Here is an 18839-nt window from a genome sequence, read left to right on the forward strand (position 1 = left end):
AACACTTAAACAACACAATGTAACTCCAAGTCAATCACACTTCTGTGAAATCAAACTGTCCACTTAGGAAGCAACACTGATTGACAATACATTTCACATGCTGTTGTGCAAATGGAATAGACAACAGGTGGAAATTATAGGCAATTAGCAAGACACCCCCAATAAAGGAGTGGTTCTGAAGGTGGGGACCACAGACCACTCAGTTCCTATGCTTCCTGGCTGATGTTTTGGTCACTTTTGAATGCTGGCGGTGCTTTCACTCTAGTGGTAGCATGAGACGGAGTCTACAACCCACACAAGTGGTACAGGTAGTGCAGCTCATCCAGGATGGCACATCAATGCGAGCTGTGGCAAGAAGGTTTGCTGTGTCTGTCAGCGTAGTGTGCAGAGCATGGAGGCGCTACCAGGAGACAGGCCAGTACATCAGGAGACGTGGAGGAGGCCGTAGGAGGGCAACAACCAAGCAGCAGGACCGCTACCTCCGCCTTTGTGCAAGGAGGAGCAGGAGAAGCACTGCCAGAGCCCTGCAAAATGACCTCCAGCAGGCCACAAATGTGCATGTGTCTGCTCAAACGGTCAGAAACGGACTCCATGAGGGTGGTATGAGGGCCCGACATCCACAGGTGGGTTTGTGGTTACAGACCAACACCGTGCAGAATGTTTGGCATTTGCCAGAGAACACCAAGATTGGCAAATTCACCACTGGCTCCCTGTGCTCTTCACAGATGAAAGCAGGTTCACACTGAGCACGTGACAGACGTGACAGAGTCTGGAGACGCCGTGGAGAACGTTCTGCTGCCTGCAACATCCTCCAGCATGACCGGTTTGGCGGTGGGTCAGTCATGGTGTGGGGTGGCATTTCTTTGGGGGGCCGCACAGCCCTCCATGTGCTCGCCAGAGGTAGCCTGACTGCCATTAGGTACCGAGCTGAGATCCTCAGACCCCTTGTGAGACCATATGCTGGTGCGGTTGGCCCTGACAATGCTAGACCTCATGTGGCTGGAGTGTGTCAGCAGTTCCTGCAAGAGGAAGGCATTGATGCTATGGACTGGCCCGCCCGTTCCCCAGACCTGAATCCAATTGAGCACATCTGGGACATCATGTCTTGCTCCATCCACCAACGCCACGTTGCACCACAGACTGTCCAGGAGTTGGCGGATGCTTTAGTCCAGGTCTGGGAGGAGATCCCTCAGGAGACCATCCGCCACCTCATCAGGAGCATGCCCAGGCGTTGTAGGGAGGTCATACAGGCACGTGGAGGCCACACACACTACTGAGCCTCATTTTGACTTGTTTTAAGGACATTACATCAAAGTTGGATCAGCCTGTAGTGTGGTTTTCCACTTTAATTTTGAGTGTGACTCCAAATCCAGACCTCCATGGGTTGATAAATTGGATTTCCATTGATTATTTTGTGTGATTTTGTTGTCAGCACATTCAACTATGTAAAGAAAAAAGTATTTAATAAGATTATTTCTTTCATTCAGATCTAGGATGTGTTGTTTAAGTGTTCCCTTTATTTTTTTGAGCAGTATATAAATCATTGGTTACAATGCACCTAAATCCTGTTACAATGAACAATAGGCATTGTGAATCATAGCATACATTAAAATATTAAATTGTACAATGGTGACTAATAATTTATTATTATTTATGACATGTTATTATTTCTCTCTAAATTGTTGGGAAGGACCCGTAAGTAAGCATTTCACTGTTAGTCTACACCTGTTGTTTACCAAGCATGTAACAAATAAAATGTGAACTGGGATGAGACAGGGTACGTCTGGAGAAAGGATGTCTGGGAGGGATGTGCGATATGGACGGAAGTGTGTGTGTGCGCGCAATAGAACACTCACATCCTGCTCAGAGGCCACGGAGGGCGACGAGGAAGGGACGTCTGACTTCTGGGGCGTGGCATCTATCTCGCTGACAGAGCTGGTCTGGAGGAGGGAGAGGGATGATGAAATAGAGGAGTTTGTGTGTACTGGGCGGAAATGTTTGCGTTTGCTATAGGCTGAGACATATACACTAGGGTCACTAGCACTAGGAGGCATGCTTGAGGTTGCACTTATCCACAGCTCTAGAATCAGACTAGTCAATCTCCAATCCATTAGGGAGTTAAAATATAGCTGACCCTGTATCAGTGATAATTTCTATCTGAAGGGAGCATTAGGCAGCCAGTAGGTGGTGCTAAGTGCCCATCTCTCGATGCCTCCTTGAATATTTGCGTTCCCCATGTACAAAATTGTCTCAGTATCTGAGGAAGGAAACACATCTGAACAACACCTGCATCAACTCATATACATAGGAACTGCCTATGCTATATTTAAGCAATAAGGCACGAGGGGGTGTGGTATATGGCCAATATACCACAGGGCTAAGGGCTGTTCTTGGACACATACCACAAACCCCCGAGGTGCCTTATTGCTATTATAAACTGGTTACCAACATAATTAGAGCAGTAAAAATACATGTTTTGTCATACCCGTGGTATACGATCTGATATACCACGGCTGTCAGCCAATCAGCATTCAGGGCTTGAACCCCCCAGTTTATAATATAATATATATGCCATTTTGCAGACGCATAGTATTTCACCATCATGAAGGCATACTCGGAACAGGTATCGAGCTGAAGTGGTTTTGTGAATAAAACTAAAATACAAAACAAGCCCACTTAACATGTCACAATCCTAATACGAGCAGTATACTGCGTTACACACAAACCATTTAATCATTCAGTATTTTCATGGTCTACTAGACCGTGTTGAGTAGACCATGTGTACGGTCCACTTAAGAGTCTAACAATGAGTGACACATTGAAATGATAAACAATACTTACCATATAAACTGTTATTTTAAATGTGATTCTTTACATCGACTCAAATGTTATGTAGCCTACATCAAACACTTATAGCCTGACAATGATACTGAAAAGTTTTTTTTACAACAACAAAAAAAATACAACAAAAAAAGATTGACAAAATTAGGAGAAATCATGGGAGGTAATTTGGGATCCAACGCTAATCATCTTTTAATTAAACTAAAAATGAAGGCAGGTACTACATCCTCCTAACCAATCACTGGATAAAGACACACACACTGAAAAGGTCTAGCTCATCAATATTCTCTGTGTGCTGTCGTAGGGTTAGTTTGTTTTGTTTCTTCGTTAGTCGTGTAGGCAGATAACAAATATGCTAATGGTTAACAGGGTTTTGTGAGGTGACTGGTTATACTACTGAGGAATTCTGACGGACGTTAGCAGTATTGGCGGTTAGAGGGGGGGTTAACGCTAACATTGGGGATGCTAATGCAGAAGCACGTTCTAGAGAAGATGCCCGCAAACCTTTTAGCGCCCAACATAAGCTAATGCTAACATAGGGGAAGGTTAACTACAGGAAGAGAGTGCCACCAGCTGTGAAAAGGTCTATTTTAGCAAAACTTTAATCCTTCTAGGTAAATTAGCATTAGCTACAATCTGTGCTAATCACAGTCATTTTATTCAACTAAAAGTGTAGCCTGTTCACAATAGTAAGAATAGAAATACTAGGAACAGTTTAAACTACCATGCACACTGCCATAAGAGACAAGAAGCTAAAGTATTAGCCCATATTAGCATGCTAATGGGTAACTGCTAATTGGTAAAAACAGGGCAACACACGTGGAGAAAGCTCTATTTTCTCCCAACCTTTTTGTATGCTGGCAGCACAACCCCCCTGGGTTAGGGATTAACTGATAAAATGGGGGAAGGAGCTCTGAGGAAACCACTTACTTCATCCCAAAACGCTAGCAGAGAGGACGCGGACGAGGAAGAGACCGATTCCTTTTTTGGAAGGGTGACACACGAGAGGGACAAAAAAAAGCACAGGTTTTTGGGGGTTTATGGTTTATTTTTCGGGGGTTTATGGGGTTCTTTTGCAGAACAAGAACACAATGGGGGCCAGAGTTGATAAGGTCATTCAACAGGGTTTACTGCGAGGACATGCTTAGACCACCGCTTCCGATGGTTTTTATCCTGTGTCAATTTATGGCCCTGAGAAAATTGAGGGAACTAAGACAAAATGGCCCCTTCACCACAAGCCGTTTCCTCTGAAACAACACTGAATCAGGTCTTCTGGGGCCTTTACGCTGACCTAGTGGCTTCAACGCTGACTAATCCCTATTTTTACAACCTCGAGGTAGCCAGGTGCTGAAAAACCCCCAGGTTCACGGTTGCGCTGAGCAGCAAGATCTTTCGACCACAAAGCAGCTTGTGCTAGTGGTGTTGAAAGTGAGAAGCAGTTAGCAGCTGATAGTTTTGTCCATCTTTTCCCTCTCATTAAGTTCAGGTCATGGCAAGCTTTCTTGTAACTCTACTTACTCCGTTGCAGTTCCTTTGTGGCCTTGAGCCCTTCTTATAACATTGGTCCATTAGCTGCAGATCCTGTCCAAACCTTGGTAGCTGCATCAGGTTACCGTGTGCGGATGGGTAAAATTACCCCGATTTTTTTCCCATGGGTTGGAGGGTCAAGAGGTATTTTTCTGCTTGCGCCCCCCTCTCCGTACCTTTGAAGTTCTTTGTGGTGATGACGTGATTGAGCACATCAGAGGGCATGGTGATATAAACTCCGGAGCTTGGCCCTTTCGCACATTGAACTGTGTACCTCAATCCGGGTCTCTCTTTTTAAGGATTTCAGTGTAAGTATATATGTGGGCATGTCTGTTTATAAATTGTGTGACTATGCGAGTGTGACAACAGCACTAGCCAGCCAGTCTGTGTGTGTCTCTGTATGCATTTAACCGCAGGGGTGCCATTTGCAATGCCGTCTCCATTGTGACTCCTGTCTAGCAGGGTGCTCTGTGGGACACCAGCCATGCCAAGTCCTCCACCCTCTGAAATCAATATATCAACTCCCACCGGCCTGTCACCACCGATACACACAGAGACTGCGAGAAAGTGGCTGTTAATGTTTGTTACGGACATGTGACGGGGAGAGAAAGGTGTGCAGAGAGACACTCACTCTGAACGTCAGGTCGTGGGCCAGTGGAGAGGTGTTGAAGTACTCGAAAATGGAGTCCTGGAAATCGGGCAGTTTCAGACCTGTATTTAGAAGACAAGGACAGCCTGAGCATAGCCTGCATTTATACTATTCTAAAGAGGAATACTGTTCATATAAGTACAGTTGAAGGGAAAGATGTAACTGCCAATAGTAGAGAATGAAATGTCCCGTTTCTATATGAGAGGTAATCATTAGTAGTTATGGATGAATGGACTAAAAGGCTAATCAACAGCTTCTACCCTCAACAATTAATCAAATCGCCACCGGACAATTTACATTGACCACCCCCCTCCCTTTTGTACACTGCTGCTACTTGCTGTTTATTATCTATGCATAGTCACTTAACCCCCACCTACATGTACAAATTACCTCAACTAACTTGTACCTCCGCACACTGACTCGGTACCGGTGCCCCCTGTTTATAGCCTCGTTATTGTGTTACTTTTCATTATTACGTTATATTTTAATCTACTTGATAAAAATGTTCTTACCTCTTCTTGAACTGCACTGTTGAACTGCACTGTTGGTTAATGGCTTGTAAGTAAGCATTTCATGGTAAAGTCTACACATGTTGTATTCGGCGCATGTGACAAATAAAGTTTGATTTGATGAATGTGCATCTCCAATGATCAAATAAAACCAAACAAACGTTTCGTATCCGTACGACCAACACCAATTACACGTGTTAGTTTCTCTACCTAACAACCTATTTCAGTTCGTTGACATTTGCCAGGGACAGTTGAGAGCAGGGATAATCAACTAGATCGTGGGCCGATTCTTTCTTGAGCGGATGGTTAGGGAGCCGGAACATAATTACAAATCATTTGCAAATTGACCACAAGAAGCCCAAACATATATATCCGACTAAAACATAACAATTTCAAACCTTGTTTACAGTTGTATATGTTTACATATATCTGCCTATATTATGCGAATACTTTTAAAAAATGACTTTGAGCTGATTAGCTGGTGTTTTTACAGTCTTATGTGAAGAAAAAAATAATTGTGGGACAAATAAAATCACCCGTGGGCAAAGATCGGCTCGTAGGCCGCCAGCTGTGGAACCCTGTTTTAGGGTAAGAACAAGAGTTAAGAGTATGGTCAACCAACCTTTGTCCGAGCGGGAACGGCTCTCCTCCAAGTCCTTCTTCATGATCTCCAGCTGCTCCACCATATCCCTGCTCCTGGACTCTGAATCCTTCAGTTTGCTGTGTGTGTGTGTGTGTGTGTGTGTGTGTGTGTGTGTGTGTGTGTGTGTGTGTGTGTGTGTGTGTGTGTGTGTGTGTGTGTGTGTGTCAAGGAGAGAAAGAGAGGAAAAAAGTGGGTTATGATTCATCCTCCTCCCTCTTTCCCATTCATGCCCACTTAAAATCAAAATAAAACTCCACCTTTGCATCAATAAGCATGTAGCTAGCTAGCTAACCTGCACAAGCTCTTTCACGTTTGACCCTTTGAAAAGACAGAAGATAGACTTAAAAGGTCAAACGCTAGGGGCCAACCGTGTGGGGTGGGGAAAGTTTGCGTCTAGGTATGTGGGGTCAGCGTCTAGGTATGTGGGGTCAGCGTCTAGGTATGTGGGGTCAGCGTCTAGGTATGTGGGGTCAGGGTCTAGGTATGTGGGGTCAGGGTCTAGGTATGTGGGGTCAGGGTCTAGGTATGTGGGGTCAGGGTCTAGGTATGTGGGGTTAAGGTCAGGTTCTAGGTATGTGGGGTTAAGGTCAGGTTCTAGGTATGTGGGGTTAAGGTCAGGTTCTAGGTATGTGGGGTTAGCTCATCTGGTAAGCTTGGGTCACTGAGCAGCTCGCGGCTGGGTTTCTCTTACCGATTACAAGCATACCCATAACATGATGCAACCACCATGCTTGAAAACATGAAGTGTGTTTGTATTGGTTGTATTGGCACCAAACACTTTGTATTTAGGACCAAAAGTGAATTGCTTTGACACATTTTTTTGCAATATTACTTTAGTGACTTTTTGCAAACAGGACACATGTTTTGGAATATTTTTATGCTGTACAGGCTTCCTTTTCACTCTGTCAATTAGGTTAGTATTGTGGAGTAACTACAATGGTGTTGATCTGTCCTCAGTTGTCTCCCATCACAGCCATTAAACTCGGTTTCCTCCCTCTCCGGCAACGGCGTTAAGCAGGATGCCTGTTTCTTTGTGGTGACTGGGTGTATTGATACACCATCCAAATGTAATTAATAACTTCACCATGCTCAAAACGGATATACAATATATATTTTTTTACCCATCTACTAACAGGTCCCCTTTATTTCGAGGCATTGGAAAAACTCCCTGGTCTTTGTGGTTGAATCATTGTGTGAAATGTACTGATCGACTGAGGGACCTTACAGATAATTGTAATGTGTGGGGTACAGAGATGAGGTAGTCATTCAAAAATCATGTTAAACACTATTTTTAGTCCATGCAACTTATTATGTGATTTGTTAAGCAAATTTGAACTCCTGAACTTATTTAGGCTTGCCATTACAAAGGGGTTGAATACTTATTGGCTCAAGACATTTCAGCTTCTCATTTTAAATTGATTTGTAAGAATAAACGGGTGGAGTTGTGGGGGCAGGGCTGACCTTTCGAAGGAGATGTTGGAGGCCTTGACCTTGCGAAGCTCCTCCTGGACCAGCTGCTTGGCCCGTATCTCGGCGTCCAGGGCAGACTGCAGCTCCAAACGGGCCGACATGTCCAGCTTCTGGCTGCGTCGCACCTTCCACAGGGGGTCCTGGGGACGAGAGCAGGGTTAACTGTATTGTATTCAGGGTGGGGGGGAGGGGGAAGGGATTGATGTGATAACATTCATCAGTGGCCAATTATTGGGTGTGATCGATTGAAGATGCTCTGAACATGGGGTGTAAACGGTGCAGGCAACGCCAGGAACATGGTTTGGATTCACCGATTAACAGGAATCAGTTGAGTGATTTGTGGCCAGAGGTGAGTGGCAACTGGCCAATGCAGTTAGTTCCACTGTTTGTTGAATCTGCTTCTGTATTGGTATGCTCTCCTATGGATCGTCTTGTGACTGTCAAGCTGTGATGTAATAGTCCCTGTGTAGTGCAATAGAGTGTATAAGATGTAGGAATCCATTCAACTAGAAAAAAAAGCTAACTGAACATGCCCTCAAGAAAATGGCTGTCCAATCATGTCAGCTAAACCTCAAATACAATTCAGCAGGTGCTAAAAATATTTGAGATTTCATCAACTCCTCCGTACCCTCCCTTACACACACACACACACACACACACACACACACACACACAATGGACATCTTTTATCGAGCGAATGAGGGAGCCAATGACAAATGGACTTTTCAGGAAGCTGAGATGACATTCCGCGGATGCTGGCAGATCGCGTGACATCACTGCCCAACAGGACAGGAAATGAGATGAGGCATCATATCCTCTAACCCAGCCCGACCCCCTACGCCCCCCCCCCCCCCATACCTAATACTTACTCCCCCAGACAGTCTGACAAATTCTAGCCAGTCTCATACGTTACAGGAGAGAGAGAGGAAACAGAGCGAGAGAGAAGAGAGACCGAGAGAAGACAGAGCAAGAGAGACCGCAAAAGGAGAGCGTGAGAAAAGAGAGAGGATCCATAGTGCTCCTGCACAGCACAAATGTGGAGCTCTTTGTACTCTAAGGAGCTCCCTACCCCCCATCCTAAACTTAACCATTAGGGTGATGGAAGAATATCTGAATATCTATCAGTATTTAAGGGCAACTTCTACTAACCCCCTCCCCTGAAATGTATTCCTAGGTTCTTGGATCTTGTAAGCAATGGAAGCATCTTATAGTATCAGTCTTGTCTGAAACACGTGGCCCCTTCAAACTCCGAATCCAATTTTGCTTTCTAGGTCTCCGAATGCTTCAAAGCAGTGCCAGTATTTTTAAATACTCACTATCTGGGGACATCAAACCCACTTTCAAACAGGCCTAAAATATCATGTTAGAATTCAGATCACACTGGCTATTCCAGGTCATTTTTTCTCAAGGAACTCAAATCACCAATCGGTATTAAATGGGCCATATGAGTGACAGACTGGCGACGCTATCAGCATGAGAACAGTCCTCTGCACTGCCTACGGCGGAGCGTCACATCCGCAGTGATTGGAGGCTGGCTTTGATTGAAGGACACACTCACCCTCTTGTCCCCCCCAGCTGAGGGAACGGGCTTCAGGGGAGGAGTGGCCACTCCTGAGCCTTGCTGGGGGCGGGAGGTTAAAACAGAAGAGCACTCAACGCAACTCACACACACTTCACCAGAGTACACCAACACAGGAAGCAAATGATTGGCAACCAAAATATTTTTCTACAATTTCTCCATCATTGGAGAGTTTAATGCTTTCCCTCCTACTCTCCCCCCCCCCCCCCCCTTTTTTGATTGCTTGAGTAAATCTACTACTATGTAGGGAACAGGGTGCCATTTGGGATGAATACAATGTTACTCCACTCTTAAAACAGTATCAGCAACAACAGCGGGCATAGCCTTTCTCTGTCTGGTGAGCACTATGCTTCCAAAAGTACCCAGACAGACACCAGGAGCTAATATCATTAAGCTAACGCTACTAATGCTAAGTCTGCCGTAAATAGCCCTGTCTAATGGGAATGGATGGAGGGGAGATGACAGGTGTGCCAACGTTGCTGCTAACGCTAGCTAAATAGCCCTGTCTAATGGGAATGGACGGAGGGGAGATGACAAGTGTGCTAACGCTAGCTAGCTAAGGGAGCGGAGGGAACTGCACTCAAGGTCACGTTTGATGTAATATTCCTCTCCCTGTAACCAGGTTAAGGCTGAAAATAAGAGGAAGATGGACTCCCTACACATACAGAATGAACTATAGAGTTATATCTAGAGATTATAATGGCGCCAGACAGACGATCTCTCAACACTAATGTCGCTCTGTAGATTAACAGGTGACTAATCATATATTGATACAAATGCATTGTGAAATATAGTAGATATGGAATATTTAAGAACAAATTACGTGATTTCTAATTCATTTCACATTGATTGCTAAAACCAATTTGAAGTAAAGACTACCATGTCTGATACAACACCTTTCCATCCATAGAAAGTACTGCACAAGGCCCAAGGCTTTGTAGAAAGATATCGTGGCGTCGGGAGGCTACAGTGGGGCCCGGGAGGGGAAAGGCTACAGTGGGGCCCGGGAGGGGAAAGGCTACAGTGGGGAAAGGCTACAGTGGGGAAAGGCTACAGTGGGGAAAGGCTACAGTGGGGCGCCGGGAGGGTAAAGGCTACAGTGGGGAAAGGCTACAGTGGGGAAAGGCTACAGTGGGGAAAGGCTACAGTGGGGAAAGGCTACAGTGGGGAAAGGCTACAGTGGGGAAAGGCTACAGTGGGGAAAGGCTACAGTGGGGAAAGGCTACAGTGGGGCGCCGGGAGGGTAAAGGCTACAGTGGGGAAAGGCTACAGTGGGGAAAGGCTACAGTGGGGAAAGGCTACAGTGGGGAAAGGCTACAGTGGGGCGCCGGGAGGGTAAAGGCTACAGTGGGGAAAGGCTACAGTGGGGAAAGGCTACAGTGGGGAAAGGCTACAGTGGGGAAAGGCTACAGTGGGGAAAGGCTACAGTGGGGCGCCGGGAGGGTAAAGGCTACAGTGGGGAAAGGCTACAGTGGGGAAAGGCTACAGTGGGGAAAGGCTACAGTGGGGAAAGGCTACAGTGGGGCGCCGGGAGGGTAAAGGCTACAGTGGGGAAAGGCTACAGTGGGGAAAGGCTACAGTGGGGAAAGGCTACAGTGGGGCGCCGGGAGGGTAAAGGCTACAGTGGGGAAAGGCTACAGTGGGGCGCCGGGAGGGGAAAGGCTACAGTGGGGAAAGGCTACAGTGGGGCGCCGGGAGGGGAAAGGCTACAGTGGGGAAAGGCTACAGTGGGGAAAGGCTACAGTGGGGAAAGGCTACAGTGGGGCGCCGGGAGGGTAAAGGCTACAGTGGGGAAAGGCTACAGTGGGGAAAGGCTACAGTGGGGAAAGGCTACAGTGGGGAAAGGCTACAGTGGGGCGCCGGGAGGGTAAAGGCTACAGTGGGGAAAGGCTACAGTGGGGAAAGGCTACAGTGGGGAAAGGCTACAGTGGGGAAAGGCTACAGTGGGGAAAGGCTACAGTGGGGAAAGGCTACAGTGGGGAAAGGCTACAGTGGGGAAAGGCTACAGTGGGGCGCCGGGAGGGTAAAGGCTACAGTGGGGAAAGGCTACAGTGGGGAAAGGCTACAGTGGGGAAAGGCTACAGTGGGGAAAGGCTACAGTGGGGAAAGGCTACAGTGGGGAAAGGCTACAGTGGGGAAAGGCTACAGTGGGGAAAGGCTACAGTGGGGAAAGGCTACAGTGGGGCGCCGGGAGGGTAAAGGCTACAGTGGGGAAAGGCTACAGTGGGGAAAGGCTACAGTGGGGAAAGGCTACAGTGGGGAAAGGCTACAGTGGGGCGCCGGGAGGGTAAAGGCTACAGTGGGGAAAGGCTACAGTGGGGCGCCGGGAGGGGAAAGGCTACAGTGGGGAAAGGCTACAGTGGGGCGCCGGGAGGGGAAAGGCTACAGTGGGGAAAGGCTACAGTGGGGCGCCGGGAGGGGAAAGGCTACAGTGGGGAAAGGCTACAGTGGGGCGCCGGGAGGGGAAAGGCTACAGTGGGGAGCCGGGAGGGGAAAGGCTACAGTGGGGAGCCGGGAGGGGAAAGGCTACAGTGGGGAAAGGCTACAGTGGGGTGCCGGGAGGGGAAAGGCTACAGTGGGGTGCCGGGAGGGGAAAGGCTACAGTGGGGAGCCGGGAGGGGAAAGGCTACAGTGGGGAAAGGCTACAGTGGGGAAAGGCTACAGTGGGGCGCCGGGAGGGGAAAGGCTACAGTGGGGAGCCGGGAGGGGAAAGGCTACAGTGGGGAGCCGGGAGGGGAAAGGCTACAGTGGGGAGCCGGGAGGGGAAAGGCTACAGTGGGGAAAGGCTACAGTGGGGCGCCGGGAGGGGAAAGGCTACAGTGGGGAGCCGGGAGGGGAAAGGCTACAGTGGGGAGCCGGGAGGGGAAAGGCTACAGTGGGGAGCCGGGAGGGGAAAGGCTACAGTGGGGAAAGGCTACAGTGGGGTGCCGGGAGGGGAAAGGCTACAGTGGGGAAAGGCTACAGTGGGGAAAGGCTACAGTGGGGTGCCGGGAGGGGAAAGGCTACAGTGGGGAAAGGCTACAGTGGGGAAAGGCTACAGTGGGGAAAGGCTACAGTGGGGCGCCGGGAGGGGAAAGGCTACAGTGGGGCATCGGGAACATTTTTGGTTTTTAGCTGCTACACTGGAAGTGTAATTTTTTGCCGGAGTGAGCAAAGCGCAATCCACTTCAAGTGTTCTCGGGTGTGAGCCACGTTCAGATTTCTTGAAAATAGAACCAGAGCGTAATTGTACGCTTACACCCAGGTTCCATTGAAATGAATAGGAGTTTCTCTCCCTCGGCCAACTACATGTCCAGTGTAGCAGACTTGTCTGGCTGATTGCCTGATACAAAGTCCATAGGAATGAATGGGACTCCATTTTCATGACTTGGTGTAGTTATTATATAATTCTATGATATTGCACCTTGGCAGAAATGCCTTAGGGTGAAATGAGTAGACTGGGTGCTGCCTCTACACAGCTTGTGGGGCATGGCCTATATACAGCTGCTGTCCCCTCCAGGTCAGGCACCCGACCTGGATCTCTTCAATTTACATCCAGCTGCACTGTGTCAATGGACTGTGTGCAATGTGGGATAAAAGTAATGTGTTCAGCAGAGGAACATTAGAATCATCACAACAAGGGAAGTACCGTGTGATGTGATGGTATCCCCTAGTTACGCCTGTGCTCAGACCAGGGGCCCTAATTTGACAGTTGGACTCCGTTGATGCCAACAAACACACCTCGGAGGGGATGGGGCCAAGGTTTGTATACGTCTAAGTTTGCGTGTGTTTGTTGGATTAGTATACGTTTAAGTGTGTGTGTCTGTAGTGTATCTTACCAGGGGTCGTGGGCCCAGGCTGGAGCTGCGGAGAGACTCCAGCTCCTCAGTCATCTTGGAGGCCAGGGCCTGCAGGTAGCCACGGGCATCCTTCTCATCGCTCACCCTACGGGTTCACACACACACAGACCAGTTTAGGAAAGGTTTCATAAGCATCTATACAGGCCTTACACAGTTCATATTCACTTGGGCACACCATGGCAAAACATTCTACAACGGAAATGGAAAACAAGCTATCCCATTGGACAAGTCCTCGGCCCTGTATAGCTAGCTGCCTTTGCACTGACCACTGGATGATCTCAGCGATCTGGGCCTCCCAGTGAGCCACGCTCTCCTTCTTAGAGGCCAAGTCTTGCAGCTCATCCTCCAGCTGGCGGTTCTGAGCGCTCAGCTTGTCCACAAACGTACACAGCTGAGAGAGAGAGAGAGAGAGAGAGAGAGAGAGAGAGAGAGAGAGAGAGAGAGAGAGAGAGAGAGAGAGAGCGAGAGAGCGAGAGAGCGAGAGAGCGAGAGAGCGAGAGAGCGAGAGAGCGAGAGAGCGAGAGAGCGAGAGAGCGAGAGAGCGAGAGAGCGAGAGAGCGAGAGAGCGAGAGAGCGAGAGAGCGAGAGAGCGAGAGAGCGAGAGAGCGAGAGAGCGAGAGAGCGCGAGAGCGCGAGAGCGAGAGCGAGAGCGAGAGCGAGAGAGAGAGAGAGAGAGAGAGAGAGAGAGACATACGGAGGGGGGAGAGGCAGATAGGGAGGGGGGGAGAGGGAAATAGGGAGAGGAGGGGGGAGAGGCAGATAGGGAGAGGAGGGGGGAGAGGCAGATAGGGAGAGGAGGGGGGAGAGGCAGATAGGGAGAGGAGGGGGAGAGGCAGATAGGGAGAGGAGGGGGAGAGGCAGATAGGGAGAGGAGGGGGGAGAGGCAGATAGGGAGAGGAGGGGGGAGAGGCAGATAGGGAGAGAGGGGGGAGAGGCAGATAGGGAGAGGGGGAAAGAGAGCGAGATAGCGGTTAAGAGTCCATTCGCAACACCTGTCTTTCCCACAGTGTGTAAACTCTACCTGTGTGGTCCTTACCCTGTCAGCCTCTGTGGTCAGCTTGCGGTTGTCCTCGGTCAGCATGCTGCGCTCACGCTCGTACTTGTCCTTTAGAGCGCCCACTGCCTCGTCCGTCTCGGTTTGTCTGCGCGCACACACACACACACACACACACACAAAGAATGAGATCTCAAGTCTGCAGTTCAAACAATAACACAGGCACCCCACCACCTTTTTGGGTAAACAGCTTAAGGATGGGGCAGGAGAAATGTAGCCACTCTAACTCATAGACGGTTCATGGATGAGAGGACTGACCAGCCATGAGATATCTAAATGAGTTTTAACCGAGCTATACAGCCTTTGTTCACAATTATGAGTAAAACAAGCTTATATTTTGGGTTCTGATGGGGATCGACAGTTGAACTAGGCTCATGAGGCATTTATAAGTTATATTCTTCAAGAATCAAAAATGGGTTATTCATCATTCAAGTCCAAAAATGGATGTAGCAATCGGACAAGGTCTGGACAATTCTCTGAAGAAAAGCTCCCCCTAATCCTGAAGAGATACTCATACTTGACCTCGTACCTCAAGTCTTCCATTAATGGGTAGTTACGCCATTTTAACTTTAGCCACATAGTGGATGCTAGCCTAACCCACCTCTCAATCTTGGCAAAAGCCTAAACCTGTCCTATCCTAAACCCACCTCTCTCTCTTGGCTTTCTCCAGCTTGTCCTTGAGCATGAGCAGCTCCTTGTGGAGGGAGAGCTGCTGACCCTCTGAGTCGTGGAGCTCCTTCCGGAGGCCCTTGAGCTCACTGGTGTGGGAGGCCTCGCGGCGCACCAGCTCCTCCTCGTAGAACAGCACCTTCTTGTCCAGCTCGGACTTCACCTTGGACAGTTCCTGCTGCAGCTCTGGGCTGCTGCTTCCGGCCCCACGCCCGCTACCCTGCTGCTTCACCTGGGGGGAGAAAGACAGTATTGTTTCTATAGGGGTTTTAATTGTGTTTTTAAATCATGAGTTAGAAATGAGCATCATTTTTTTTTTATAATCTCAAATGGCAAATGAACTGAAAACTTTCAACATGAAAGACAGAAGGTGAGAGAGCGAAATTACCAAGAAATAAAACTAACTTGAAAACGAGATGAGGAGGAGGGAGTGGGGAGAGAAAGGTGAGAGAATAAAAATAAACAAACAACGTACATGACGTTTATTTATTTACACACACACACACACACACACACACAGCATATTATTATTATATTATTACTAGTAGGGATATAATAATAATAATAAGGAAACAGTTAAGGAATCCTGATGCAGAGGAAAGAGGCATAGAATAACAGGAGTATGTTACAGGGAGGAGAGTGGGAGGGGGAAGGAGGTGAAGAAAGGGTAACAAGGGTTTCAAGGAGGACAGACGACAGAAACAGTGAGTGGGGAAAAAGAAAAAACAAAAAAAATCTGCAAAAAAGGAAGACAAACTGACAGACAGGCTAGTAACCTCACAAAAACAGCAAACAAGAAAACGTCTTAAAACGTTTCTCTTATTTCTGCTCTTATCATTATAGCCAAGGGACCTCCCAAACCAGCCCTCACTGAGACTCAGCCTGCCCTGGTTTAGAGAAGATGGGAAGGAGGGAGGGGAATGGGAGGGAGGTGGTGGTGGTGGGGAGAAAGAGAATGTAGAGGCAGGGGAGCATAGAAGGAGAAAGTAGGAAACAGGTGAAGGAGAGGAGAGAGGTTGGAGACAGGAGAGATACTAGTAGGGCTAGGTAGAGGAGAGATACTAGTAGGGCTAGGTAGAGGAGAGATACTAGTAGGGCTAGGTAGAGGAGAGATACTAGTAGGGCTAGGTAGAGGAGAGATACTAGTAGGGCTAGGTAGAGGAGAGATACTAGTAGGGCTAGGTAGAGGAGAGATACTAGTAGGGCTAGGTAGAGGAGAGATACTAGTAGGGCTAGGTAGAGGAGAGATACTACTAGGGCTAGGTAGAGGAGAGATACTACTAGGGCTAGGTAGAGGAGAGATACTACTAGGGCTAGGTAGAGGAGAGATACTACTAGGGCTAGGTAGAGGAGAGATACTAGTAGGGCTAGGTAGAGGAGGGTAGAGAGAGGAGAGATACTAGTAGGGCTAGGTAGAGGAGAGATACTAGTAGGGCTAGGTAGAGGAGAGATACTACTAGGGCTAGGTAGAGGAGAGATACTACTAGGGCTAGGTAGAGGAGAGATACTAGTAGGGCTAGGTAGAGGAGGGTAGAGAGAGGAGAGATACTAGTAGGGCTAGGTAGAGGAGGGTAGAGAGAGGAGAGATACTAGTAGGGCTAGGTAGAGGAGAGATACTAGTAGGGCCAGGTAGAGGAGAGATACTAGTAGGGCTAGGTAGAGGAGAGATACTAGTAGGGCTAGGTAGAGGAGAGATACTAGTAGGGCTAGGTAGAGGAGAGATACTAGTAGGGCTAGGTAGAGGAGAGATACTAGTAGGGCTAGGTAGAGGAGGGTGGAGAGAGGAGAGATACTAGTAGGGCTAGGTAGAGGAGGGTAGAGAGAGGAGAGATACTAGTAGGGCTAGGTAGAGGAGAGATACTAGCAGGGCTAGGTAGAGGAGGGTAGACAGAAGAGATATACTAGCAGGGCTAGGTAGAGGAGAGATACTAGTAGGGCTAGGTAGAGGAGGGTGGAGAGAGGAGAGATACTAGTAGGGCTAGGTAGGAGGGTAGACAGAGGAGAGATACTAGCAGGGCTAGGTAGAGGAGGGTAGACAGAGGAGAGATACTAGCAGGGCTAGGTAGAGGAAGGTAGACAGAGGAGAGATACTAGCAGGGCTAGGTAGAGGAGGGTAGACAGAGGAGAGATACTAGTGGGGCTAGGTAGAGGAGAGATACTAGTGGGGCTAGGTAGAGGAGAGATACTAGTGGGGCTAGGTAGAGGAGAGATACTAGTGGGGCTAGGTAGAGGAGAGATACTAGTGGGGCTAGGTAGAGGAGAGATACTAGTGGGGCTAGGTAGAGGAGAGATACTAGTGGGGCTAGGTAGAGGAGAGATACTAGTGGGGCTAGGTAGAGGAGAGATACTAGTAGGGCTAGGTAGAGGAGAGATACTAGTAGGGCTAGATAGAGGAGAGATACTAGTAGGGCTAGGTAGAGGAGAGATACTAGTAGGGCTAGGTAGAGGAGGGTGGAGAGAGGAGAGATACTAGTCGGGCTAGGTAGAGGAGAGATACTAGTAGGGCTAGGTAGAGGAGAGATACTAGTAGGGCTAGGTAGAGGAGGGAGGACAGAGGAGAGATACTAGTAGGGCTAGGTAGAGGAGGGTAGACAGAGGAGAGATACTAGTAGGGCTAGGTAGAGGAGGGTAGAGAGAGGAGAGATACTAGTAGGGCTAGGTAGAGGAGGGTAGAGAGAGGAGAGATACAAGTAGGGCTAGGTAGAGGAGGGTAGAGAGAGGAGAGATACTAGTAGGGCTAGGTAGAGGAGAGATACTAGTAGGGCTAGGTAGAGGAGAGGTGCTAGTAGAGGCTAGAGATACTAGGAGGGCTAGAGTACAGGAGAGATACTAGTAGGGCTAGGTATAGGAGGGTAGAGACAGGAGAGATACTAGTAGGGCTAGGTAGAGGAGGGTGGAGAGAGGAGAGATACTAGCAGGGCTAGGTAGAGGAGGGTAGACAGAGGAGAGATACTAGTAGGGCTAGGTAGAGGAGAGATACTAGTAGGGCTAGGTAGAGGAGAGATACTAGTAGGGCTAGGTAGAGGAGAGATACTAGTAGGGCTAGGTAGAGGAGGGTGGAGAGAGGAGAGATACTAGTAGGGCTGGGTAGAGGAGAGATACTAGTAGGGCTAGGTAGAGGAGAGATACTAGTAGGGCTAGGTAGAGGAGAGATACTAGCAAGGCTAGGTAGAGGAGGGTAGACAGAGGAGAGATACTAGCAAGGCTAGGTAGAGGAGGGTAGACAGAGGAGAGATACTAGTAGGGCTAGGTAGAGGAGGGTAGACAGAGGAGAGATACTACTAGGGCTAGGTAGAGGAGAGATACTACTAGGGCTAGGTAGAGGAGAGATACTACTAGGGCTAGGTAGAGGAGAGATACTACTAGGGCTAGGTAGAGGAGAGATACTACTAGGGCTAGGTAGAGGAGAGATACTACTAGGGCTAGGTAGAGGAGAGATACTACTAGGGCTAGGTAGAGGAGAGATACTACTAGGGCTAGGTAGAGGAGAGATACTACTAGGGCTAGGTAGAGGAGAGATACTACTAGGGCTAGGTAGAGGAGAGATACTAGTTGGGCTAGGTAGAGGAGAGATACTAGTTGGGCTAGGTAGAGGAGAGATACTAGTTGGGCTAGGTAGAGGAGAGATACTAGTTGGGCTAGGTAGAGGAGAGATACTAGTAGAGCTAGGTAGAGGAGAGATACTAGTAGGGCTAGGTAGAGGAGGGTGGAGAGAGGACAGATACTAGTAAGGCTAGGTAGAGGAGAGATACTAGTAGGGCTAGGTAGAGGAGGGTGTAGAGAGGAGAGATACTAGTAGGGCTAGGTATAGGAGGGTAGAGACAGGAGAGATACTAGTAGGGCTAGGTAGAGGAGGGTGGAGAGAGGAGAGATACTAGCAGGGCTAGGTAGAGGAGGGTGGAGAGAGGAGAGATACTAGCAGGGCTAGGTGGGAGGGAGCGAGGGGCTAGAGGGCGGAGAGGAGAGATACTAGTAGGGCTAGGTAGAGGAGAGATACTAGTAGGGCTAGGTAGAGGAGAGATACTAGTAGGGCTAGGTAGAGGAGGGTGGAGAGAGGAG

At 48.5% G+C, this 18839-nt stretch overlaps 1 protein-coding gene across 4 annotated transcripts in view; it reads right to left on the bottom strand.

Moving 5' to 3' along the window:
• The window catches only part of cdc42bpb (CDC42 binding protein kinase beta (DMPK-like)), a 136895-nt gene that overhangs the window by 24409 nt on the left and 93647 nt on the right, over window positions 1-18839 (bottom strand). For 2 of the 4 annotated variants that reach the window (XM_014143794.3, XM_014143792.3), the window contains exons 14-22: window positions 14759-15012; window positions 14094-14199; window positions 13324-13448; window positions 13037-13142; window positions 7631-7779; window positions 6149-6246; window positions 5000-5079; window positions 3772-3822; window positions 1857-1940 (exon numbers count right to left, since the gene is read on the bottom strand). In XM_014143794.3, the coding sequence (XP_013999269.1) occupies window positions 1857-1940; window positions 3772-3822; window positions 5000-5079; window positions 6149-6246; window positions 7631-7779; window positions 13037-13142; window positions 13324-13448; window positions 14094-14199; window positions 14759-15012 (1053 nt within the window). The remainder of the gene's footprint in view (window positions 1-1856; window positions 1941-3771; window positions 3823-4999; window positions 5080-6148; window positions 6247-7630; window positions 7780-13036; window positions 13143-13323; window positions 13449-14093; window positions 14200-14758; window positions 15013-18839) is intronic. The other 2 variants (XM_014143793.3, XM_014143795.3) reach the window with 1 other exon arrangement.

This window comes from Salmo salar, chromosome 15, assembly GCF_965601325.2.
Source record: "Salmo salar chromosome 15, fSalSal1, whole genome shotgun sequence".
Lineage (NCBI taxonomy): Eukaryota > Metazoa > Chordata > Actinopteri > Salmoniformes > Salmonidae > Salmo > Salmo salar.